We start from the raw sequence: 27,243 nt of genomic DNA, 5'->3' as shown, positions 1-27,243 counted from the left end.
AGCAAGGGGAACATGCCAGCAGAAGGGACCATTGACCAAGCTGTACAAGGGCTGGGTCCTGTCAGCAAGGAGCCTTACCAAATGATACACTTCTAGTTGAATCTTTGTTCAAGTGCTGATCCCATGTTGCTGGTCAGCATGTCACAACATTTTACAAAGCTGCCAGCAGAGCTATGGAGGAGAACAAGGTGAGGAAGGTAGTTTTGTGCCATCCTTATGCGGCTTGGTTTTGGCATTTTGGGGATCACCCAACCTAAGACCAAGTTGCGGCTCCACCTATTTAAAAGAAACAGAGCCCAAACCTCAGTGGGCAGAGTAAATAGGGTGGCTAATTGCTCATATAATGATTTGACAGCTGCTGTGGGGATAATTAGACTTGGAGATATCTTCTTCAGTTTGATGGGATTTTACAGTAAATTCTTGACTCATTAATAACTTCAGTGCACCATCCCACTGCCCCTAACAACGTATCAGATTGTTTGGAAGGAGGAATGATACAGTGGAAAACTGCTTTCAACATCCTTTCCACAAACTGAGAGATATTTGGTAACACACTTAGAACCTCCTTTCATTTCCTGAAACTGCAGTTCAGTGTGTGTAGCTATCTGACTCCTCACCTAGTCAGTGCTGAAATATTCAGGTACCATAATGAAAAGGACATTTATTTACCTAAAATGATACATTAATGCAAGGTCCTGTTAGACTTCCATTTTCAGGACATGCCTTACATTCATTAATTTAATAGCAATTTGCATTTAGCAGCCCTAATGATTATATAGGTCAAGAAAACTAAAATATCTTTATTCTCTGTGCGTTTCTTATCTCCTTAGAGTACGCTCGATTTGAGGCAAAAATCCATGACCTGCGTGAGCAGATGATGAATCACAGCATGAGTTCTGGGTCTGGATCCCTGAGGACTAATCAGAAGAGGTCACTGTATGTCAGGTAAGCAGGAAAATCTTTCTTTTGGAAATATGTCGGCAGCTACCTTGTCTATGCCGGACCCGTGTTGTTAGTTCAGCAAGATGGGAAAGAAGTTTGAGGAGCTGCATTGAAATGAACTGAGAAATGCATCAATCTTACAAGCACAGCAGCATCAATGTAAAAACTGGATAAAAGCCCTATTTGTCCTATTGCTTAATCTGACCACTTCAAGTAATTTTCAGAGTATTATACCTTTACAGTGACTTGGCTTTATGAGAAAAAAATTTCTTCCCAGTTGTCAGCTCTTTCGACAACTGAAATGGATATTGTGGTATAATGACACTATGTTTCTGTGTGAGGTCTTGCCCAGACAAGGATTGTTCTCAGAAAGAACACTTTTTCACCAAGACCTTTTTCTTAAAATGCAAGAACTGTTATATACTTTTCTAAATGCATGACAGACTGCTGCTATCCTCTTGAGTATGTTTACACTTCTATCAGTCTATGCTGCAAAGAAACCATGCAAGATCAAACCTGCAGATGAAATAGTAAACAAGTTGGTGTACATATATTAAATAGGGTAGTTAATAACATGTGAGTTGCCTAACTGTGAGCAGTGGTTGCAGTTTGACTGTGCAAGTCTATTGCCGTAGTCTTTGCTGGGTGAAAGACTGGATGTTGCCAAGTTGCCCCAGCAAAGTTCTTGCTGTCACTCATACCTTTTGGAACTTGTGGAGACTATGGAACTCTGTGCCAAGTATTTTAATAAACTTTATGATTATGCTTCTCTAGGCTTTCATTTTCATCCCCCCTCCTTCCCCACCCCTTTCCTCAGCCTCCCCGTGCTCAGCATATAATTTGAAATTCCTGACAATCATGAAGTAGAGGGAAGCAATTTGTCAGCCTCTAGGCAGTGATAATTATTCACAGGGGAGCTAATTCAGGTGATAACATTGCAGAGATCCAATTAAGGCTAAATTCTACATTTTGTCATTATGCTCTCAGTGTGAAAGGGTTAGGTAGCAGAGAAGGAAGGGAAAACTTAAATGTTAGCATGAATGATCTTATTCTGGTGAGCAGCAACCACATGAAGTACTAATTGGCACTGTCGCCAGAAGAAGCAAGGACTGAAAGGATATGGATCACTGTTACCAGTGGTCTTGCTGTTGGGCAAGGTCAGGTTGGAAGTGTTCCGGTTTTCAATGCATCTCTAACCTTCTCTGACATGAATTCGGGTTTTTTTCCAGACCAAACACAGAGTGACTTTTTTTTGTCAAGAGGTTTGGTCAGCTCTCTGAATATGCATTTTATGAAAAGCTACAATTGCATGTGTAGAGATAGTCCAAGCTTACTTTGCTTGGGGTAAGCAAGGAAACTAAAATGTGGGGAGCAGTGATACAACAAGTCCAGGCCAGTAGCTTCAGGTTAATTCCGGTTGTCACAGGTATAGAAGGCTTAGACAAAATTTATTAAAGAAGCCCTGCTGTTAAATCATGAGGACTCCCTTGCTTTCTAAACTCCTTCTCAGAGAGGAGTCTAGGTGAAGCTGAAGCCAATCTTAGCCTTGGATTGTGTCAACAGTTTAAATGTAAGGAATTACAGAGGAGTGAGTGAACCGCTTTTGTCCTGCAGGTTTTAATGATTGACAAAATGAGAATATTTATATAAAATTAATCATTTTTTTATTACAAATGATCAGATAAAAGATCTTAATCCAAATTATTTACTACACAATATAAAAGCTAAAACTACGAGTAGTATAGTATAAGATAGGATAGTGCACTATATTGAAGCAATTATTGAAGCAATTATATTAAAACTAGCAAAAAGGAATTAATTATTAGAGATTTGATATAATTCACCCATATCAACGTTCATGGGGAGATCTCTTCCTCTCAGCCTTGAGGAGTATCCTTGGAGGGTGCCCCTACACAGGGGAAGAATCTCTACATCCACACTTCAAGAAGGGTTATGTTAGAAGAACCTGACTGTATGAAAGAGGACTGGACTTCTATAGCATAAAGTAGTTGACTGCTAGCCACACATTTACAGGCCAGCTCCCATCTTACCTGTCATGTCCAACTTCGAAAAGCAGAATGTGCTCTTGGAGTTTGGTGGACCAGGGTGGTTTTAGCATTTCAACACCAAAACAGTACGCTGGTGCCACCAGTAACTCGTCACAGATAACTTGCATGACAGCTTGCATTGTATGCATTCTCTGATTGGATTCTAGGCCTTATTTGGGTAGGCCCTCCTGCCACATCAGTGTACACATAAAGGGCTAACACAGAGTCCTGAACAACTTACTGGTTTGAACTGTAGCAAAGCTCAATTACTCCCGTATCAGTATTGACCTGGTAAGCTCTGCTGAGAACTGAGGCTTTTTAACTTGCACACTGAGCCAAGCTGTACTGCATCTGGACTAGCCTAGTTTTTCTGTACAGTACTGCTCTGTGTGCATCAATGAGCCTGGTTTTCTGCTCGTTTATGAAGTCTGGCTGTGGTTTGCCTCACTAAAGCTGCTATGCCCTGGTGCTTCACTACAGGAGTCTTTGATGTCTTAGCTGCTTATCTAAATAGCACTTGCCAAACCATAAATGCAAAATCTGTTCTTCTATTCCAGAGTTGTTCCAACAAATGCTCCAAACCTCTAAAGCAGAAAACCACAAAAGTCTCAGTCACCTTTGTTAGTATATATTTTTTGCAGTCGAACCCACACAAGCGGCTGTCTGAGCAGTCTGTTTGAGAGGCTTTGTATTTTACATATTATTATAATGTGTTTGTAGTGCAGTAGCACCTTCAGCATTGTACCTGGCACTGTTAGTTCAATTCATGTACAATAATTACAAAGGTAGCTTATGTCTCAGTTAGGCACTAAGGAAAAAATAAATGTTTGTTCAGAAATGTGCTTGTTTTCAAAGAAAATGTTCTCTTTATGGATGAACTCTTTACAGACAGGGAGTCATGTAAAAAGCTGGGATCTAGCATTTGGTTTCTATTCTTACAATTCAAGGCATGTCTCTTTCAATGGATTATTTTGTTCAGCATGTGCAAGAGAACTTGAGGCAAATTACCATATGTTACTGTAAATCTGTAGCTGTAATGCCAAGCTGATGATTCAAGTTTGCTGTTTTCCTTTCTTTGTAGTGTATGTATGTAGTAGTGTATGATGTAGTGATTCTGCTGTCCTTCACTGAGTATGCCAAGCATAGGTTTGGGTTTTTTTTAGCTAGGGAGCTTAATCAAAGTAAATAACTATACTCTAGGCAGCACAGGGAAATAGATTAAGATCTATATAGGTTGCAATAATTGAAAATGTGGCATTATCTGCTCATAGAAAAGCCAACAAAAGAGGATGAGAAAGAGTACAGACATACCAGTGGACATGGGGTTCAGTGAATGCAGGGCTTCTTCATTAGCTTACAGTCTGTGATTTCCCCATCCCTCCCCTACTAAAATAGCATAGCATTGAGATATATAAAAGATATTATATTAAATGAAGTGAAGTAAAATGTAATATGGGTTAAAGGGTTGAATATGAGACTAGAAGTAGATGGCTGAAAGCAATGTAAAGTCACACTTAAGGATTGTATAAAACACAGGAAAGATCAAGAATTACTTGTTCAGAGAAACTGAGTAGCTCTTTGACATGATCTATCTGTGCATACTCTGGTGTTTCAGATTTTTTTTATTTTTTTCTTTCTTTATGCCAGTCTGTCCTTCTGATGCCTCCTGGAATATTTCCCAGGAATTTCTGATTTATTTTTTTTTCAGTACTACCTGTTCCTTTTGTGTCACAGACCCTGTATCTCTGTTTGGGATGTCATCAGAAAGTTCACAACAATAAAGGCAAAGTGTGACACTTTAGGGGAGAATGGAGCAGTAGGAAGTCCTGTTAATCCTTTTGGAAACCCAAAACTTCTTTGTCACTAAATCTCTCTGTTGAGAAAAAGAAATACAGAAAGAAAAGCAGAAATTGAGAGAACTAATATGAAACATGGCAAATGTTATTTTTATGCTTTATTTGGTTGTGAAAGTGAATGAATTTAAATTGAATTCAATAACTGAAGTAATAGGCTAAAAAAATTTAGCTATTATCATTTTGAAGTCATTGGAATTCAGTCATCAGTTCATGATGAACAAGGAAAGTAAACAAACCCATCGCCAGCTAAATGTTGTGCCATATTCATACATAGCAGGATCTTTAGTGGTTCATATGCAAATTCATGTCTTCCTTTTTGTCTTTTTGGCTCAAGGTTTTAAAATCTGATCTTGTGAGATTATATATTTATCCATCTTGAAAAAAAGTATATGCTTTGCTTTATCCTTCTAAATCCATATCAATAGTCAAATTTTTCAGGCTATGTTTGGCTACTGTTGGTACTCTTAGGAAATGCCAGATTGTGTTATTTAACTCATAGCCTATGGATCATGACAGGCTTTTGAAGAGTTAAGCATCAGAGAAGTACAGTCCTTTAAAAAGTTTTGTGAATTTGAGCAGCCACTGAAACTTTAATATAAAATTGTCAAGCTTTGAAGAAAACTGGGAGCTTAAGGGCTTTTCGTGTTGATTTACTAGGTTCCTTCTGAGCTTAAAGTACCTCTGCTAGATTTGTGAGGGTAAAACTAGATACTTCCGTAATTGCTACTAGACCTACAAAGAAAAGGTTTTCAGGAATCATCTGCCTGCTGTCTTAGAGTCTGTTGTTGGTTTATAGAGTCACTGCACCTTTTAAGCCTTATTCAAACTAGACAGCTTCTGAAATAATGTTTATGTTTATATTTAAAAACTCCAGTTGTCCAAAGCCTCAACCAGTCACTGTGGAGATGTATCACACTCTGAAGAAAAAACTCAAAAGTTTCACACCTTCCCCAGCCCTTTCACTGCCACTTCACTGTTTAAAATCTGTTCAGTACCTTCAGTGACCAAATATCATTCATCTCATAATGGCTCCTTGTTGCTCTGTATGAAGGGACTGATTGAGATTACTGAAATGCAGGTATTTCAACTTCAGCACTGCTTTCAAATATATCTGCACAATGTGAATGGTACAGTTGGCTGTAAAAGTGGGGGTGGAAATCGGGGTTGGGGCAGGACTGGATCCAGCTGTAATGTCAGAAGAAGTGGTCCTGCAGCTGCCTCTCCACTGTACAGGGAAAGCTAAAGGGGGATGTGGGCCCCACGGCAGAGCTTGTTCCTAATAAGATGAAGAAGCTTATGATCAACATTTTTGTTTCAGTCCATGCTGCATTATTTATAAATACTGTACACAGTGCAAAGATGTGCCTCTTAGTCCAGTATATTTTTGTCTTCTTCTAGCTGGAACTAGTGTTTCACAGCTTTGTTAGATATGTGCTGTACAAACACATAGTATTATGTGTTAAAAATTAATTTGTTCTGGTTCATTTTTTATTGAGCCAAGAGGAATAAGAATCTGAAGATTTTCCATGGTAACTTAGCAGCAGCAAAACAGAAGCCAAGGCTGAGGTATTTCTGGTTGTTTACTCTGATTCCCAGTACCATGAATTCTACTTAGGTATTAGACACCTTTATATAGATATCCTGAATTTAGAAATTAGCATGTTGCTGTATCATAGAATCACAGAATGTTTTGGGTTGGAAAGGACCTTAAAGATAATCTAGTTCCAATCCCCCTGCCATGGGCAGGGACACCTTTCATTAGAGAGACATTGATTTTCAGCACATCATAGAAATTCTCAGTTATGAAGTTTGTAGAGTTACAACTGAAGTTTGGTTGAGGCAGTTTGTGAAGACTGAATCTGGTATCCGGGACTGGTTTTATGCAATGACTGTTAAAGCCACTGTTCCATCTCCCTGTCTTCTTTGAGGCAGTGAACCCCCACAGGCCACTGAACTTCAGGTTAAAGCTCCATGGGCAAAATTCTCCTGGGAAGCTGCACAGCTGGTTGCAATGCAGTCTGAAATCCACATGAGAAATGCAGCTTTTGGAGACATTGCAGTAGTGAAACCTGAACACGTGATAATATCAGACTGGGTGACAGAAAGCTCTACTATATAGGACTGGAAGGAGAAACGTGATAAAGAGGGGTTTTCAGAAGAAGGTACTGAGAGAAGTGGAGAGACATGAAATGACCATAATTAAATACTCCTCACAAAGAGAGAGAATATTTTTCTTGAAAGATGTATATGTATATATATATATATATATAAAGAAAATCCAAATGGATATGTTAGTTTTAAATACATGCTATATCTACATACACATTGCAAAATTTTTCACTTAAGCTAGTTAGTTCCCTAGTATCTCTCTTGAGTCAGTGGAGTGCACTCAGCACTTTCAGAGTACAATTCATCTCATCCAGAAGTAGACATGGAAAATTGCTCAGGCGAATCATGCCCTAAAAATGTCTATTTCTCCCAGTTGAGTGGAAGGAGCCTTAGGTGACTAGCTGAGATGTAAACATCTATATTAGAGACACTTCAAGTTGTGTGATCTGAATCCCACCCACACCGAAAGTCTTTCTCTTTCGCTCTCATACACACACACAGAGTATTCATATACATACCTAGAAGAAGCTGTAACATCAAACTCTCCGACTGTTGTCTCTGCATTCTTCTGCAATGTAGCTTTGAAACATCGACAGTCTTGTTTAATTAAGCTAGTTTGTTTCCCATATTCTTATCCCCCAGGATTCCTTCTGAATTCATTTGTCACTTTAGTTAGTGCTACTGAGGATCCACATACACTCAGAGCATGGTCATCAAGCAGGATGAGTTTATGACTCCAGCATCTCACTGTAGTTTCTTTCAGTACTCAGTATTGACTGTAGGTCAATCCAGACTTCTGGAGAGCAAATGTGAGTGAGTCTGGCACCTAGACATTATTTTTTTGTTTTAATGAGGAAATAGCGATAGCTTACATAACTATGCCTGTACTTTAATGGCATGATAGAACCATTAGAATTCCCTTTGCTGAACAGTAAGTGGAGGAAAGTGGAATTTTAGTACAATTTGTTCACCTACCCCAAATTCCTAGGCAATTGAACGGTCCAAATTATAGCACAGAGTGGAAACATGCATTCAGAAAATCTGTCATAAGTGGTATAATGCAGACATGTTTGGAAATGGCCAGATAGGTACACACATAAACTACAGTCCTGAAATGGCTTATTGGACTTGAAATTCCTTTTCAGGGTGGAAAATTGAAACCTGCTTGGGACGTTACTCATTTCACACATACTGGTTGAGTTTCTGAATATTCAATTACTACTTTTTAGCAGTTCTTCCTCTTAATATAAATTTTTTTCCAGATTCTCCTGGCATTAGTATTCTCATTGGCTTCAGTGAGAGCTGCTCGAATTCAGAACCAAGAAAATAGTGTAAATCTTTATATTTCAAAGCAAGGAGGGTCATTCTCTGTGCTTGAGAGACCATTTCCCCAGGGGGAGGTTTAGAAGCTGAACAGTATCACTGAAAAACTATTCACTTGGGTCTTCATTAGTTATGAGAAACACAGAAGAACAGCGAAGGATGAGGGATATGCTGGAATATAAGAATCACCTAAGACAATGGGTAATAAATCCAGTAGTTATTATTTATTACTTTGAATGTCATGTTTAGAACAAAAACATCTAAATTGAAGAAGGAAGATGACACCAATTCTTGTCTTTGTCAAAGCAAATGTAATATTTTCTTACAAAATTCAAACTGTTTATGTGCTTAGAGGCATTTACAAAAATTACGGCGTTCATCATTCTTCTGCTAAGAACAGAGTAAAGGAAAAATTAAAAATTTCAACTGAAAATTGAAGAACAGAGAAAATCTGGAGAAAAACTGTTTTGTTGGGGGTTTTCTTAAGGTGACCTCTCACTGATGTCAGGGGGAGCTGTGAGCATTTCACATATCTGTATATTATGGCAGTGAAATTTTGACAGGTCCTTAACTGAAGTGTCTTAACTATTAACTGATGTGTCTTAACAAAGACTCACAATGGTGATGCCACTCTTAGCTGAAAGATGGATGTGAGAATTATTAATCTTGGACTACTCACAATTCGAAGACCTTCAGGCTTATAGTTTGATGGCATTCTGGTGCTAAAAAAAACAGCCTGAAATGTGATGTTATAAATACAACAATATGCCTCACCAATAACCTAGGACTGTGAAAATCAATTTATTTGGTATATAGTCAGTTGAAACTATTAGCCACCTCATAAGCTACTACAGTTTTTCCTAACGCTTACTACATTTCTTATTCATCTGATACTTTTTTGCAGTGTTGATACTAATGAACAGCTAAAGAAAAATGAAGTTTGTTTGCAATTTTTAATAACATTTAGCAGACAAAGAAGAAGCAGTTAATGGAGAGTGAAAACTGAAGATATAAACACATCAGTCAAACAGTCTCATCTCTGCATCTGACACCAGCTCTTTCCTTCACATCTTCATGTTTATCATATCTGCTGCCTTAGGTACCGGCTATGAAATGAGTTCACCCAATTCCTTCCAGAGACGTGGGTGCAATGCAGCGTTAGCTGCAGTATGAACCAGCAGCCCAGCAAGCCTTTTATCAGTGTTTCTCCAGTTGTGTTGAAAAAGGACAAAAAGCAGATTTATTTCCATGTGGTTGTGGCTTTGCAAATCATTGACTATTTTGTGTTCAAAATTGTGAGCTAATGCATGTGGAAATGAGCATCTCAAAGGACTGGCTCAAAGGACAGCCTACAGTAATGTGAGATAATAAGCTCTGCCTAAAGTTCAGAATAGAAAACAGAATATAAAGCAGCTCCTTATCAAAGCCGTGCTTGCCTAATTCATTTTATCTTTATATTATAAGTAAAACTTGTTGGATTTTAAATAACTGGCTGAAACCTGGAATCATGTCCTCAGTACTGAATTATTAATGCCTGCTGAAACAGCTTTTCAGTTAGCAACTTCAGAAAGCATAAGTAGTACATACTTCTGGCCATTTTTCTTATTACTCAGTTTCATAAGTTATTGAAATAATGTCCCAGAACAGGTAATATGCTTGACATGATGTCTGCTTTACAGAAGCAGCACACCTTTTTCTTTTCTTAAGAGGTGCTTTAATAGCTTTTCATTGCAATATATTGTGCTTTCCAGTTCCCTAGAGTGACTGCCTGCTTTCTGCTTCGGAGATTAGAAAGTGTCAGCTAGAATAATATCTAAGCCAGAAGATGATGAGGATGAGGATCTTGGCCACATGTGGGAATATGATTTGTTTGAAATTTTTATAACCAAGATAGACACAATTTCAGCCTCATTTCTAAGCAGAGACTCAGAACATGATCCATCGATGTGGAGGGGGGGAGGTGAAAGCGAAGATAAACTGTCTGTGGCTTAAAATGGCTGAAAGTGAGTCAGCAAAACAGGCATTTAAGCTGTGTCTGTTCTATGTAAAAAAGCAGTCTTATCCAACTAATAGTTGCTTATGATGTTTCCATGTCAACAGCTATAATAGGACACCGTCGGTTTGTGCAGTTCTCAACTGGAAAAGTACAAGACAGTAAGTTAGACCACAAACACAGAGAAGAAAACACTGAAATAAAAGCTTTTGCAAATACAGTCAAAAGTTGGAAATCTAAATATGTGCTTTGGCCCATAGTGCAGTGGCCAGTTTGAGAGAAAGAAGATGCTTAGCTCTATTGAAGAGTTTTCTACCTGAAATCTTCTACAGAAAAGTCATAGAGCCACTGTAGAATACGCTCTCCAAATCAGCAGTGTTGAAACAAAGCTGAGAAGTGTTGAAATAGGACATAACACTGCTGAAAGGGGCAGTGGGAATTCCCATTCAAAGTTTCTTTCAATAAGGATAAATGAGGAGGATCTTTCATCTTACTGCTAGGAAGTCTATCTATGAGAAGGCAGACCAACCAAGTTTAAGTGATGAGGCTAAGTGGGACCAATGGGCTTTTCTCACCCTTTTACTTCTCATTAGAAATAGATACTGCTGTACTAATGCTATGGTGAGCCTGGGAGGATGGGGAGTTGCCAGCCTGTGTTGGGGATCATAGGGAGCTCCTCAGGAACTCCATTTGATTGGTAAGAGTATGGTGCTCGGAACACCAAAGTTGTGGGTTCGATCCCCACACATGCCATTCACTTAAGAGCTGAACTTGGTGATCTTTGTGGGTCCCTTCCAACACAGTATATTCTGTGATTCACTGCCACTTCACTCTTGTAAGAAGGATAAAAGTACTGAATCAGAAAGATAGGTCCTCTCAGGCATAGATAGGTCCTCTCAGGTATCACTGACATCATGTAGAATAGACCCTGGCTTAGATGCAGCTACATTACTATTTTTGCTGGGAGTGGTGGTTGTGTGGTGCTGGTTGATACTTAAAGCTGGTGTCCAAGGGGACCCAGCTCAGCATGCCAGCCACAGTAGGCTGCTGTACCAGTGCAGGCTTTGCACTGCTTACCCTGTCTCTTTCTCTCTTGCACACCAATCTCGACAAGTAGGATTTGATCCTCTCTTAACATGCCTCATATTCAGAACAAATGGAGTAAAACATTATTTCAGAGATTAACATATCACTGTGTGTCTATATATATGTGTGTGTGCACATCTGCATTCTTCCATGTCTCCAACTTCATCTTTTCTGAAGACTCTCATTGTGGCTCACACTTCTCTTGCATATTCTTACTCTTATTGCTTTAGCTACAAATGTAGCAAAGAAAAGAAGACTATCAGTTATCTGGTGAAGAATTTGCCAGATGTTCCTCATTAAATAGGAATTATAATAACTAGTCACCCACTTTCCATAGATTCTATTTCTTATGCTTTTTAATTGACCTTGCAGGCAACCACATTCCTTTACCCAACACACCTGCTTAGCAACACATAATACCTACTCCTATAAAAACCCCTGCTTACAGAGAAAGCAAAAACGTGTTGCAATTTCTGTTCCCACATCTTCCTTCTAGTTGTTCAAAAGAGTTCTGGCATAGTGGGCAGCAGCTGAAAGCTTTCCGAAAAAAAACTAGGACAGAGACAGTTACTTGACAACATAGAAGGTTTTAGGGTTTTTTATAACCTTGTATTTCTAACTGCTCAGATTTTAGTTATGTCACATTGAAATAGTTTTTATCTTCAGGTGCTGCTCGTGATACCTATCCTCCCCATTTCAAAAAAAGTATCAATATTTATTTCATTCTGTGAACCAAAAAGATCTGTAATTTTCCTTTTTCTTTTAAAAAGCACTATCTCTGCAGCCAGGCTTTTTCTTCTTGATGTCCTTGAGACATTTTACAGTCCAGGTAGAGGCTGCAGTGACCCACTGTAGTAATTACTCCTTTCTACAGAGACTGTAAGACAATTTGTACAGAAAAGGATCATAGGTTATCAATGATAAAATGGAAGAACAACCTAATTGCCATTCAGCAGTATTTTGCCTCTTTCTTGCATATGATTCAAGATGCAAAGCCATACTTCAAGCTGTTCCCCTCTGTACCCAGCCAGTCAGATTGTCTGTCATTTTCCATGTTGCTGAGAATACTTCAGAACTATTCTTGTAAAAAGTAAAGTTTAGTTTTAAAAAATGTCTGTGGTTTCTTCATGTATTTCTGTACAAGGAAACAGAACCCATCCTGAAAACAAATTGAGACTAGACAGAATCAAAATCATTTTCAGTAGCACTACAGAAAACAGGGTAGAAGCAATGTTTCTAACACAGTTTGCAGACTCAAAATGCAATCGCCCTTTCAGTATAAGCACTGAAAGTGATTTTTCCTTTTCTGTACTGGCTGTCAGAGCATTGCCACATCCATTGAGAGCTATTGTGGCAAGAAGGCTCTGCTGCAGGGAGAGGTTGTGGATGTAATGCCCTGTGAGATTTCCTGGAAAGTACCTTTGTTCTCTGAGTTATTCTGCCCAGAGTTTCATCCAGACATGACACTACAGACACATTTTAGTAACATCCACTGTTATTCATTTAATAGCAAATTAATCACGTTATTTAATAACTTAGATTTTAATACTCTATATTGTTTAGGACTCTAGTGTCTGGTCCTAATTTCATACCTGCCTTTCTTTAGCAAAAAAAGGGTGAGCTACAGTGACATTAGCAATGTCAGAACTAGGTTCCTAAAACCTCTACCAGGGTTTTGAGTATCAGCATCGCTTCAGTGCACGGCACTTCATCAGATCTGATTCACATGAGTTTCATTCTGCTAAAGTTAGCCCCAACTAAACTGCAATTAGAGTCATCAGTCTTTACTCTGGTTTAAGCCAGAATCGTGAGATGTTCCAGACATAAAAATCAGAATTCTTCCTTCATCATTGATATTTGCATGTGGATTCATATTGAAGGCCTTGTGAACTTTAGCAGATCTTTCAGCAAAGCTGAACTGGTCATGAATTTTCATGATAAGTCTTTGAAAATCTATTCATCTACTTATACTTTAATAATTAATTAGAATATCAGTAAGAAAAACAAAATACAAATTAACAGAAGTGGACGCTTACAAACTTCATATCAATTTCTGTGTTGGGCTTACTATCCAGTCAACATGTAGTGGTTACTGCTAGAAGATGATGGGTCAGTTTTCAGTCCACAGCTCACTACATCTCCTGATGCACTTGCAGTAACTACAGGTTATAAACTTCCATGCCAAACAGATATGAAACCTGGCAGTCAGGTGAGTTTCACTAACACTAATTTAGTGGCAAATAACTGTTCGTTCCTATAAATCTGATATCATTCTCCAAATGCCTGAGAATTTATTTAAATATCTGAAGGATATGCTACCTTTTCACGTAGACCAATAAGTATAACTTTTTATTGTAACTATTGTGTTAATGCAATCATCTTTTAATTTCTTTATGTTTTCAGGGTTGTAGTTTAACCTTAATTTGTATTATTGTTTGATGCTAAAATTTAGATTATGTTTAAACAGAACATAATTAGGCACACAGGGATTTCTTTTAAATTTCTTCTCCTCAGTGATCAATTTATCTGCCTTTGTCTGTTTGCTGCTCCACCAGCACACAGTCATTCATTTGGAAATGTCGCTTATAGGGTCTCTTAAGAATATCAAAACAATTTAAAAATTTGGATAAAATTCAACAAATATTTTTTCCTTTAATGAGAATTGCAGCAGCTTCAGCTGCAAGAAATCTGGAGAAAATAATGTAAAAGAAATAATCAGCAGACAGGATATTTTTCTCCCTGAAAGTATGAAAGAATAGGCAATTTGACTGAATTCATGACGTGAACATTGTCCAGAGTAATGCCAGAACTATTAATGAATTTAGAGCCTGTAGAAAATGGGATTGTTTTCCTCTCAATAGAATATGAAAGTCTGGTATGATGGGTGGGTTTTCAGCTACTTTAGTTTTAATTTGTATGTATTGCCATCTGAAAGACGTCAGGCTTGGACAGATATAAGAATATACTCCCTTTTAATGTGGAGAGTGTGCAGAAGGATCACAGTTTCCTTTCCCTAAACTTCTTAATTGCTATTATTTCCTTGCTTGAGTGCAGCAGCTTTTAATTTTCATTAAGATAAGCAAACGGAAAATCCCTACTTTTTTTATAGGCTTTTGAATTTTTAGGAAAGGACACTTCAATTATACTCAGGTTTCAATGCTGCTTTTTTAGGGAATTTTATAAAATATTAAGTTGCTGCAATTGCACTTTAGGTGTTCCATCTATGGATATGCACTATATATCCCATCACATTACACAAAAGATTTGCATTTATTTTTCTACTAGTTGCCTTGAGCTCTGAATATATTCCAAAGCTACAGTGGGCATCAATTTGAAATGGAATTTTATTAGATTTAGAAAGAGCAGACCAATAAGTATATGAAATATGGGAAATACTTTAGATGTGTTTATTAAACATTCTGTAATAATGACGTCTTCTACAAAATCAATAAAAACCCATCTGCAGTCAATATAACTAACGGTAATGTGGTGTGAATCAAGGAGTCATATGCTGCCATAGCTCAGATAAAAATCTTAGTGCTAGCAAGAATTTTACTTCAGGTTACTGTTTAGAAGTGCTCTGCCTGTTTAAAGAACACAAAGAATTTTCCATCCTATCTGAGTTCTTTCTCCAGGAAGATAAGTGGTATCATTCTGGAATTGAAGAGCTCAGATTCTGCATGGATTTAGGACTTAAAGATACACAGTTATTGTTAGAGAGATATGGAGTGATGCTGAAGCACTACAACGAGCTGTTTGTCCATTGTAGTACACCTACTTACGGTTATTGGAGATAAGCAGATTTTGAATAAATCAACTCAGACTCTTTCAGTCACCAAACTCTGAAGAGTGTGACATCAAACTTTATCTGAAATTTCTGAATTAGATAGTGTGAAAAGCAGTTGGATTTTTTTCTGTTGCAGACAAATGGAAAAGGAGATTCACCAGAGGCAGTTTTTCTAATGGGATCAGAAGATTACTTCTAATGCTTCAGCTTCAGATCAATATGGCTAGGCTCTGTTTGTAGTTCTGATGTATCATAAACAAGAAAACCCCAATAGGTTTAAGAAAAGGATAATCCAGTTTTTCTCTCTGACTTCTGACATATCATTTACGTACTGGAACTACAAATCATGAAGAAAACTCCATCGAAAACACATCACTATGTCCTTTTCTTTGAAAACATGTCACATATCCAGCCTTTCATCCATTTCTGTTATGAGAGGCAGAACAAAATAAAATAAAACTATAGAGTTTGCAGTGCTCTTACTTCTCTGCAGAGCTCTTACTTCTCTGCAGAGCTCTTCTGGAAATGAGCTGATAGCAATTCAAGGTTATTGGAATCTGATCTTAGAGCCTTCTAAGTCAAGGATTTCATCTTTTCAGCCAGGAAAAAGGGAATATTTCTTGTAACTGTGTCTTTATTACATACCAAAAAGGCTACACCCACAGGAGATGTTTGGGTAAACAACACTTGTGCTCTCTTTCAGTATTGCTAGAAAGTAGACTAGCTAATGTTTAGGTCAAATACTTGAGTAGGATTCTCTCTGAGTGATATTTATACCAGAAATAATAGAATCTCTCAAAGTGAAACACTGGGTATGTTTTTCTTGTTGTGCTTTACCTCTAATCACACATTGTACATGGCAATAGGACCTTATGGGGTAAAGAGTATTTATAAAATCAGCTGTGCAGACTATTCTTGGAAGAACGAAGTACCAACAGAAGTATTTTAGTATAATTAGATCTGGAGAAGTGCTTGTATGAAAATATAAATACTTTTTAGATAATCATGATAGTCTGGGACTTAAAGATTCTGTATTTCTGTTAATTATTTTTTCCTAGTGTGTGTACAGAAAAATCTAATCATCTCCAATTACAAGAATAATTGAAACTTTGTTTGAGATCATTAACTAATTTTAGAATTTATTTTCTGATTTCTTAGTGTTTTTCACTGATAAAAGCAGTCATCTACCAGGCAGGCTAAGCTTTCCTCTGCCAATATTTTGCTTGACATAGATTTCACTGATGGCTGATTAATTGGTAATTTTTCTTGGTAAAATAAAAAATTAGGTGTTATTGTTTTGGCTTGCTGACCGATCGTGCTCTGTAGAAGGGGGCTGTTCTTTACATTTCCTGAAGGCCTATCATGTTTTTATGGAGGGGGAGCATTTACAGTTTGACTCCAGTGCATTTGCAGCTTAAAATTACAATGATTTAATAATTATGATAGTCTCATAGAATCACAGAAAAGTTTGGGTTGGAGTGGACCTTAAAGATCTAGTTCCAAGCCCCCTGCTGTGGGCAGGAACGCCTTCCAGTAAATTAGGTTACTAAAAGCCCCATCCAACCTGTTCTTAAACACTTCCAGGGATGGAGCACCTACAACTTCTCTAAGCAACATGTGCCTTACCACCCTCACAGGGAAGAATTTCTTCCTAATCTAAAGCTGCTCTTTGTCAGTTTAAAGCCATTTCCCCTTTGTCCCATTACTACATGCCCTTGTCAAAAGTCCCTCTCCAGCTCTCTTGTAGACCCCCTTTAGGTGCTGGAAGGTGCTATAAGTCATCCTGCTTCTCATATGAGCAAGAGAAAGTAATGTTAGAAAGATGTGCTTCCTGTTTCTATTCCTTCTTAGGTGCCTGGTGAGAATACCTTGTTCCCTGGAGTGGAAATAGTTCTTATTCCCTTTACACAAGGGTTAAATGCCTCCTAGAGCACAGGCCCCCAAAACATACATGGAACAAGAAGGTGTCTTTCCTAAGCAAGGAATGAACATTCTTGTGGATGTGGATAGTCACTGTATATTAAAGGATAGTATACTGCTAAACCTGCCTGGAAGACTTCCATATGGTCACCACTAGAGACATCTAATCATGGATAGTCCTATGGTTAGATCAATAGATTTAGAAAGACAAAGTTTGTTTTCCTTCTCTACCAGGCCATTCCCATGATGTCCTGGGACATTTCAGTAGGATCAGGCACAAGCAATAATCCTTCCACCAATTTTGCTACCAGGGCATATGACCACCTCATGCCTAGCTTGCCATCCTCAAGGGCTCACAGGGCCTGCAGAGAGGTGTGATTCCACGACCTATGTCAATGAGGAGATTAGTCTGTTTGAACTGCAGGACTTTACACTTGTCTTTCTTGATTCCTGATGGCCACATTGACCAGCCATACACAACAGGCATAGACCCCAGGATAGACATTCCATCATAGATCCCTGTGCTACCCTACTTCATGCTGTCCTCCATGTAGAGTATGACTCATTAACCACAACCCCCTGAGGCTGATGTCCGGCCAGACTGTTACCCAATTAGTTGCCATCCATCCAGATCACAATGCCATAGCGTGGATACAAGAATATTTCCAGATGCAAGAATCAGAAGTCTTATTAAGGTCAAGATAAATGGTGTCCAGTGTTCACTTTCATCCAAAAACATAGTCATTTTATTCTAGATGGTTGTCAGGTCTTCCAGACATGATTTACCCATAGTCAGTCCATGTTTGCTGTTCCCAGTCCTCTTTTTGTCCTTTTCTTTAGTATAAATTTGATCCAAATTGGTTTGCTCCTTGACGTTCTGAGGCACAAAAGGAAGGCTGATCTGCGTGTAGTTCCCCAGATCTTTTGGCCTTTTTAGAAGATGGTTTGACATTTCCAGTCATTAGGGACTGCCCCTGATCTCCACAATCTTTCAAAGATGACAGAAGTCTGGCTGTGACATTGGCCAGTTCTCTCCACCCCCTTGGACACAGCTCATCAGGTCCCGTGGTTCTTCATGGGTCAAGTTCAGTCCTCAGCACTACTGGTCATTCCTACTCCTGAACCACATCTCCAAGCACAGCACTCTGGGAGATCTTGTTGGTGAAGACTGGGACAAGGAAGGCATTGAGCTGATCACCCTTATCTGTGTCTGCTGTCACTAAGTCATCCATGCCATTCTACAATGGACTCACATTTACTTTGTTCAGCCCTTCTGCTAATGTAGGTGTAAAAGCTCCTGTTGACCTTGACACCACTGGCAAGCCTCAACCCTAGCAGAGCTTTGGCTTTCCTGAAACCAACCCTTACACGCTTAGGCAATGTTTCTAAATTCCTGCTGTGTAGCTGTCCCTGTATCCACCCCTATATGCTCCATTTTTGCATATAACATGGTGTGCCGGTGATCAAGCATCACACAGTAGTATCTGCCCAGTAACTCTAATTTCTTGAAAAGTCCAAGTTCCATCTTTCTTTTGCTCATATTTTATCTGTTCTCTATAAATTAAATCATAGAATCATTAAGGTTGGAAAAGACCTCTAAGATCATTCTGTGCAACCATTAATGCAGCACTGCCAGGACCACCACTAAACCATATCCCCGAGCACCACATCTACATACTTTTTGAATAGTGATTCTACCATTTCCCTCTTCTGCAAGATATTTTCCATCATGTCATTTTTTATGCTCTAATTGGTTAACATACATGAAATATACATATGAGCTGAAATTATTAATATCACTCCATTCTATTCTTGCTCTATCTGTCTCTTTAATGTTGTATTTGGGTGGTTCCAGGTCTCCACATCCTTCTCCATAGTATACTGAAGGCATCTTGTGTAAATTTCCATTAGTTCTTTGATGAACTACAGGCAACTTGCTCATTAATCAATTATCTAAGACCTCATCAGTCGCGCTTTTCAGCTCTTTATTACTTTCGTGCCACAGCTACAGTCATTCCATTTCACATCCTTCACAGCCATGCTTTTGCGTTGTGTGGAACTGAGAGTGAAGGGGATGGGATTTTGGCTGTCTGGGACACAGGCTGAAATGTACAAACCTAGAAGATGTTCACTGTGATTATATTTATAGCCATCTATTATTTTGGGGGGGTTGAGTGAGAAGCAAATTAGTGAGACTCCACTACTCAGTACTTCTTCCCAGGGCAGAGTTTTGAAATAGTATTGATATACATTTCCACTCTTGCAGTCCAGTTATGTCTTTCAAATGAATTTTTCTAGTTTGATTTCGATTCAGTGCTTTCTGAGTTTCAGAAAGAATGGGATTACACTCTTGTAAAGGATTACTCTGTTCAGGCCCTTGCATCAATATGCAAATAAATGGTAATTGAAACAGTACACCTTTATCAATGATGGATTGTAGTGTTGTAAGAATTCTGCTCAGTTTATTAACATCACAATTCACTTTGATATAAAAGAGCATCACAATAAATTCTCATCCATTCAATGATCTGGCCAGTTTCTCAAATTTCATAAGACATCAGCTAAAACATAATTAAACCATTATGAATACCTTCTTATTCTGGTCTGTCTTCTTCTCAAACAAATCACCCTCCATAATTACGTGTGATGAGAAAAACAGATTAATTTTAACTACTTGAAAACGTATTTCTACACCTAATACGACATACAAATCATGCTGTTTCAGCAGCATTTCTTTTAGATTCATGTTAACTGGAGATGAAGAAATGCTTAAATTGCAGCAAGGCACGGTAGTGTGATAGTCCCCATGTTTTAGTGTTCTGTTTTTTTCAGGCTCTCCTAGACCTTTTTAGTAATACAAATCTTTTCACTGCTGTCACATCACTCCTACCTTATTTTAAAGCCTATTCTCATAATTTTCCTTATGCTCTGTAGGCAAGAGATAATCTTGTTTTATTTGGTAAACCTCTAGGTTTTGTTTTGTAAAACTCAGGGATGAGCAGCTCCTCTTAATGACAGGGAGCAAAATAAGTCAGCTTTTAGATAATGCCATTTGGTGACAGTCTGCGAATGAGGCTAATGCTTTTTTTTAGGACTTTCCCAGTACTTGGTTCATCGTGTTTGCAGCAAGTACTGTTCTTTACCCCTTTTTTTCTTAAGGGAAAGAACTATGAAACCTCTTTCGATGACACCATTTTTAAAGTGATGTGTTGATTTATTTTCATTGATCTCACTGCACAGTGTTTAAGGAATTGATGTTGCCATTCAGCAACATGGCACACTCTTGTTCTCCCTCAAGCCAATACAAAACAGGTCAAACCTTGAACCACCATTCTCCATACTGAATAGCTTTCAATGTCACTCAAGGAGAACAGAATTCTTCGTTCAAGTAGAGGAGTTAGCAGTATGTATAAAAACATTGTTGCTGATTGATGGGCAGAGGAACTTGGAACTGACTTTGCTGAAAGCATTTTCCAAGGTGGTTGTTGACGTAAGCAATCCTCAGGCAGCAGGGTGAGGATGTGGAGACAGTGAGCATAACTGATTCAAATATTACTTATAGAGTTGATAGAAGTGCACTCAACTTTCAGGCCACTTTATGAGCTACAAAAGCCCAGCTTTGGCATCTCAACATCTCATAATACATGGCCCATAGAGGGTGATCCAAGGTGCCTAACTTAGTTACGTAAATTCTATGTACAGTAGATGCAAGTGTTGAATAAAGAATTCAGTCTTGCTGTGCTAAGCAGGGAGTTTGGCCAAATGCATTCTCAATGGAGCTCTTTTACAGAGAGCACAGCAGCACCTTAGGGGTGGATTGGGTTCAATCATGCTCCCCTGGATTTAGTTTACAGGAAAAACTAAATGCTAGAATATATCTGAATTCTCAATCTTGCTAAAAGCCTGGCTTCAGTCTCTGTATTAGGTACCGACTCTTCAGGAATTTGAGGCCAAAGTTGTACAAGTGAGGATAGGCACTTTATTGAACAGCAGTTTTGTTTAAAATGTAAGGAGGAAGAGGTGGTGGTGATGATGATGTTCCTCAGATTTTGCAAAACACTCTGGCAGGGGCATATCCATTTTCCCCACATTATTGCTGTTTTAGTCAAAGCCAATGCGGAATCACTGATGACAATCAGGACAGCTCATTCTCAATCCAGGAACAGCATTCCTCAGCTGAAGGGTCATCACAAAGTTCTTTCTCCTAAACTTTAACTTTTCTGACCCCTCAGTCACACTGCTTTTTCAAGAGAAAGGGTGAAAAATGTCCTTTCCATAAATGGCAACATGGTTAGGGCATTTTTTGAAGATGAGAGAGTTCTAGCTTTGAATCCCTTCAGTGTGCTAAGGAAACTGCATTTATATCTCCCACTTCCTCAGGAAGTGGTGCGGCAAAATATTGAATTTCTCATACTCAAATAAGTGTCTAACCAATAGACTACTAGAAAAAGATAAGCATCATATCTGTGTTTTTGAATGTGAATGGCCTTTCCTATTATAGTGTTTCTGCATTCACTTTTGTTAGTGTTTGTCAGACCTATTCAAAGCATAGTAAGATTTAAATATATAAAATAAGCTTTAAATGCAGTCTGGATATCTGCTGGCTTTAAATGTGAATTCCTTAAATGTTTCTCATAAATTTGGGAGAGCAAATGTAGTCTAAAATACTCAGTCTACTGAAGGGAGCAGAACTCTGAATTTTGCAGTACGGCTCTGGTGCTTAAATCCATCTATGTTCATTTTAGGCATTAAAAATTATCAATCTGAATCTTATTTTCAGCTTTGAGTAACCTATCAGTCTCCAGAAAGTTTTATCATCGACTGCATTCAGTACCCTTTTACCTTACTGTACTTCAAGTCACTATTAAAAGAGTAAGATTATAAATGGTCTTGATTTTCAGGATCTTCTGAAGCTTTCTGAATAGTGATCATCAAAAAAGTCCAAGGCAATTACAATCACAGTCATAGCTACAGCTAAAACAAATCACATGCCAGCCTGGAATTTTACATTGCTGTAGAGATCTCAGAGCTGCCATTTTCTCTCAAAGAAGCCCTTAAACTAGCAGGCCATTTCAAAGATAATATCAATGATTAGTAAAGAAAATATCATAGTTAATTTTGGAGCCACATTCTAGTTATGAATTCATTTCACTCCAAAATAGGATTTTCAGCTGCTGCAATATGACATCTTAGATATGGTCTCACCTTACCAACAAAATTATATTATTTCTAGAAATATGTTTCTGTGGCACAATTCTTTGGGTATGACTATGTAAGCCAGATAATCTAGCAGGCCACTTTGTACCCACTCACGCTACATTGCTCATTTACTCCCAGACTCTCTTTTGGAGCAAACTAATTAGTTTCCTTCAAGGTCAAATGTAGATAACTTGTTTTTACGACAGTTCACTTTGGAGATTTCTTTGGGCAGCATGGATATGACATCCCCAGGTCTGGATCCCTTGGCATGGCTCAGTCTCATGGACTTTAGGAGGTTCCCATACACCCTCGTGCTACTTGTTTGGGACATGTAACACTATTCTGGTGTCATGCTGTAAAACTGTATCACACTGTATACATTGCTTTAGCCACTTTGCAGAGGAAGAATATCCCAGTCATCAACTAATCATTTCTCAGGGCCATAGGAAATGACATAGGCTCAAAGCAGCTCTGAGCCCAGTGCTAAACTGTGTGGATGGTGTGTGCACGAGGGATTAACCTTGGACAGCGAGGTTGCAAACTAGTTGTCAATACTGAGCGCTCTCTGGTGTAAATATGTCTGTGTAAATGCAGTCTAATAATAAGGCCTCTCCACCCTTTTATAATTAATTTATTTTAGGAATTGTTCCTAAAGAAGATCTTCAAGACAAATATCTCAGTCTAGAGGAAATTTGGTAGACAGTGAAACCGTACATCTGGGTTATGTTGATTCAGAAACGTCAGGGTATTTTTACATAGATGTCAAGTGTTACAAGCTGCCTTTTTTCCCCTCAATATAATTATTTCACATATGTCCAACACATTCTGTTCAATCTGTGTCTTGTGAGGATCAATTTCATGACATTTATAGTGAAGATGCACTGTTGTTTCTAATCTTACTTCTCTTTAAAATTCTGCACACATTGCAAGAGACCCAGCAGCTGTTGCTTTAAAATGCAGATAAGTAGGACACTATGCCACTCGCGGGTGCCATCATTACAGACCCATGTTACTGTTTTCTGTCAGTTAGAAGTTAATTACTTCATTTTTTACCTTGTCAATCATTTAGCAAGAGACAAGAACAAAGATATCTTTAGGGCATACGTGGCATCTTTTTTTCTCCAAGTCATTTTTTTCATGAACATTAGGATGATATTTCCCTTATTTAGTTTATTATGAAGGGTGAGCAGAGAAAAATATTCCTTAAACATTTCTTTAGACGTTGTTGCTGCAGCATTTATTTAACATCCAATTATAATAGTTTATTTTCCCTAAAAATTAAACATTTTTAATAAATTTGGAGAAACAGTTTATAAGAAATTTCCCTTCTATTCATATATTTAGCCAAAGGCAAAAGGACCTGGTTTTGTAGTGGGAGATTTTCTCTAAAAATGAGGAATACTTGAATTAACTGCAAGAAGACATTAGATGTATTCAACTGCAAAAATATGGACATTAGGTGTATTCAACAGTTTGGTTAAAAACCTAATATTACTGTGCTAGGTAAGAAAGATGTGCATGCATCCACAATCTTGTAAACTTTAACATATTTAGGTAGGGTTTTTTTAAATCTTGTATGCATTGAGCCTTGTACCAATAAAATTCTGTAACAAACAAAGTTTAGTTTTGCATTGAAACAATGAGTTAGCAAGATTTGTGTTTTCAGGAATATTTTGTGCTCTTAAATCTGTGAAGTGTTTTCTATCCTTATATTAAGTGTAATCATAGAATCACAGAATAGTTTGAGTTGGAAAGGACCTTTAAAGGTCATCTAGTCCCATCCCCCTGCAATGAGCAGGGACATCTTCAACTAGATGAGGTTGTTAACCATGCAACACTACTTGATAGTGGAAAACCAAAAGATTACTCAAAATAATATTTAATAAAATCATTTAAGTTGCTTTGATTTAAAATTCTTAGTAACTGTGCCAAGACTTTCAAATAAAAATTAAATGCACCATCTTTTCAAACCTAACCATCAGAAGAAAGAAAAAGAGAAGGACGTTATATGAAAGAAGTGTTTTGATAAAAATAGTCATATCCACCTCTCAGCTAGGGTTTTTCACATCACTAAGCTTTCTCTGAAGGAAGGACGAGGTGAAGAAACAGAGATATAGAGAATGACTGAAGAAAATTGCTGTCCCTAGGAGTGGATCCCAGCTGTTAATGGGCAGCTGTATGACATATGTACAGATGGGGTTTCAGGTTGAATTGCTTAGTTGATTCAACAAATATGGCAGGGCATAAACATGAAAGTTGTCTTTCATGCAGGTTGTCACAAGCCAAAAGACTACTGTACAGATCAAACCCAAGCCCCAGTGGTGTTGGGTGAATGTGTGAAAGTGAACATGACCACTAAACTCAAGTTAAAAGAGCTCTTGATGGATTTTTCTCTTCCTTGGAATATCTTTTCGGCCCATTTAAATTCAGAGTCCACAACTCCTACTGGTTAATTGCATACTGTATATTATCTATTAGTGGAAAAATTACAATTACAATTCCCTCCATTTCTTGTATAGTGAGAACAGTGAACAAGTGTTCTCTATTCCCTCTTTCCCGATATTCATTATTTTATTGATTTTGTTATACTCTTTTCTTGATCATCTCTTTTAAAGTTGAGGAGGTTCAGTCTGTATAGTCTATTTTTTGAGAAAATTGCCCTTATTGATGTCTCTACTCCTTCTCTGCCTTTTCCGGGTCCTTTTTGGGATGAAAGGGTCGGGACTGTCTGTAAAGTTGTGTGAATGTCTGTATTGTTGTATAATAACAATTATTTATCTTGGGTTCTTTATTCATTTCCTTAAATTGTGTTTACAAATTTGCCTTTTTCATTACTGCCAAGTATTGAATTCATGTTTTCCTAGGAAAAATGCTCAGGGTTTCCAGCACATCTTCCCTGAGACTATTTGCTTAGCTAGTGTATATCAGTATGTAGATTTACTAAGGACAAATATTCCCCATGCTTCCCTTTGCATTTATTCCCATTGAATTCTCTAGAATCATAGAATGGGCTGGAAGGGACCTTAAAGATCCTCTTGTTCCAACCCCTCTGACATGGATAGGGATGCTTTCCACTAGAACAGGTTGCTCAAAGACACATCCAACCTGCCTAATGTGGGTAACCTGTTCCAGTGTCTCACCACCCTTATCATAAAAAATTTCTTCCAATCTCAAACTTCCCTCATTCAGATTAGAACCATTACCCCTTGTCCTATTGCAACAGACCCTGCCAAATGATCTGTCCCCACCTTTCTTATAAGACCCTTGCAAGTATTGAAAGGCCACAATGAGGTCTTCTTGAAGCCTTTTCTTCTCCAGGCTGAGCAACGCTGAGCAAGCCCAACTCTCTCAGCCTGTTTTCATTGGAGAGGTGCTCCAGCCTTCTGATCATTTTCATCTCCTCCTCTGGACTTGCTGCAACAGATCTTTGTCCTTCTTAAGTTGGGGACCCCATATCTGGAAGCAGTACTCCAGGTCAGGTCTCACCAGAGCAGAGTAGAGGGACAGAATCACCTCCCTCAACCTTCTGTTCACACTTCTTGCGATGCAGGCCAGGATTGGCTTTCTGGGCTGCAAGCACACATTGCCAGGTGCGTCATCAAGTGTTTTATAATCCAGTCACTGGACATTTTAAAATCCTTTTACAAGTCTTCTGAGTCAATTTTTGGGTTTTTCACCCTTGATACTTCAGTGTCTCCAGTAAATATTATTGCCTCATTTTTCATAACCCTTTCTAGATCACTTTTGGGAATTACTCTGTTGTGAAAATAAAACCATCTTTGATAACCCTTTTTTCCTATCCTTTAAACATTTACTAATCATTAATTCCTAGACCACTATACATTTTCTTGACATTTTATGTAAGGAAGACTGTTGAAAGATTTCTGGAAATCCAGGTGATATTTCTGGTCCATGACTTTAATACTCATAAGGAAGTTAAGTAGATCTACCTGTTACTCAAGTCAGATTTAATTTATTTGTTGTCTCCCTTTAAAAAACTGGCTCAATATTTTCCACTTCCACATGTTTGAGTCATTCATCTCATCCTGGCAATTTATTACTATTCATTTTATTGATTTGTTATTAAACTTTGTCTACTGACACATCAAGTGCAGATGGCTCCATCAACTTGACAGGTCTGAAAGGCTCTTCTGTGGGTTCATCCTTAAACACATTCTGTACTTGATTGTAAATAATTCATTTAGCTTTATTGCTATGGCCTTTTCTTTCCTCAGCTTTCTTATTACACCCCAATGCCCTGTGTAATTGGTATTTAGTTTCTGAATGCTGCACAATCCTTACTGTAGCTATCCTCCTTCATGGCAGGGAAATGCCATCTATTCTTACTTTATAAAGAGAGAGGCGAGGTCCCAGAGAGACAGATACTTGGTAAAGGAAGCTGAGTAATGAAACACTCAGGTTTGCAGTTCCTCAAAAATGTCTCTAGCTTTGAGAACAGAACTCCCAAGAACTGATTGTGCTGATAAAAATGTATCAGCTTGAAAGGGAGAGATGAATTTGATGCCAGAGACTGGATTCATGGCAGCAAGTACACTGAGTGCTGGGATACCTACAGTAGCCAATCAAAAAAGCTAGAAGAGATGTGTCTGAAGCTCCAGCTGCTGTTGGTCTCTGTGATTCAGAGCTGAAAGGCACACCTTGCTGCCAGGCTTTTTTTCATGCCTGCCTCTTGCTCTAGCAAGACCTTCAGGCTGGTCTTACATGAGCTGCCAACAAGCATTTGAGGAGGTAGAAGAGTATGCCAAAGGTGCTAACAATAATGTCTCAAGGCCAGGACAGCCTTTCTGTGTTCTGTTTTGCACCTTGGTTGTGAAAGGATTTGAGGTGGCACATCCACTCCTCTGCGTCCTTGCAGAGCATGTCAACACAGAGCCATGTCTGTCCCAGGGTCTGCTGCTCTCTGAACAGTGAGTGAGCTTTGCCTCAGGCATAGGCTCGTACTGGAGATTAGCTGAAAGT

General features: G+C 38.3%; 1 protein-coding gene and 1 long non-coding RNA gene across 25 annotated transcripts in view; one reads left to right on the top strand and one right to left on the bottom strand.

Moving 5' to 3' along the window:
• Positions 1-27,243, top strand: part of DLG2 (discs large MAGUK scaffold protein 2) — an 847,901-nt gene that overhangs the window by 753,270 nt on the left and 67,388 nt on the right. For all 24 annotated transcript variants that reach the window (XM_032678105.1, XM_032678098.1, XM_032678102.1 and 21 more), the window contains one exon: positions 831-945. In XM_032678105.1, coding sequence (XP_032533996.1) covers positions 831-945 — 115 coding nt within the window. The remainder of the gene's footprint in view (positions 1-830; positions 946-27,243) is intronic.
• Positions 18,632-22,943, bottom strand: LOC116782060. The gene is made up of 3 exons (XR_004355111.1): positions 22,933-22,943; positions 22,600-22,605; positions 18,632-18,741 (listed from the first exon to the last, which is right to left on the bottom strand). It is a non-coding gene; the product is annotated as an uncharacterized LOC116782060 (long non-coding RNA).

This window comes from Chiroxiphia lanceolata, chromosome 2 (genome assembly GCF_009829145.1).
Source record: "Chiroxiphia lanceolata isolate bChiLan1 chromosome 2, bChiLan1.pri, whole genome shotgun sequence".
Classification (NCBI taxonomy): domain Eukaryota; kingdom Metazoa; phylum Chordata; class Aves; order Passeriformes; family Pipridae; genus Chiroxiphia; species Chiroxiphia lanceolata.
This window is presented reverse-complemented; position numbering and strand designations above follow the sequence as displayed.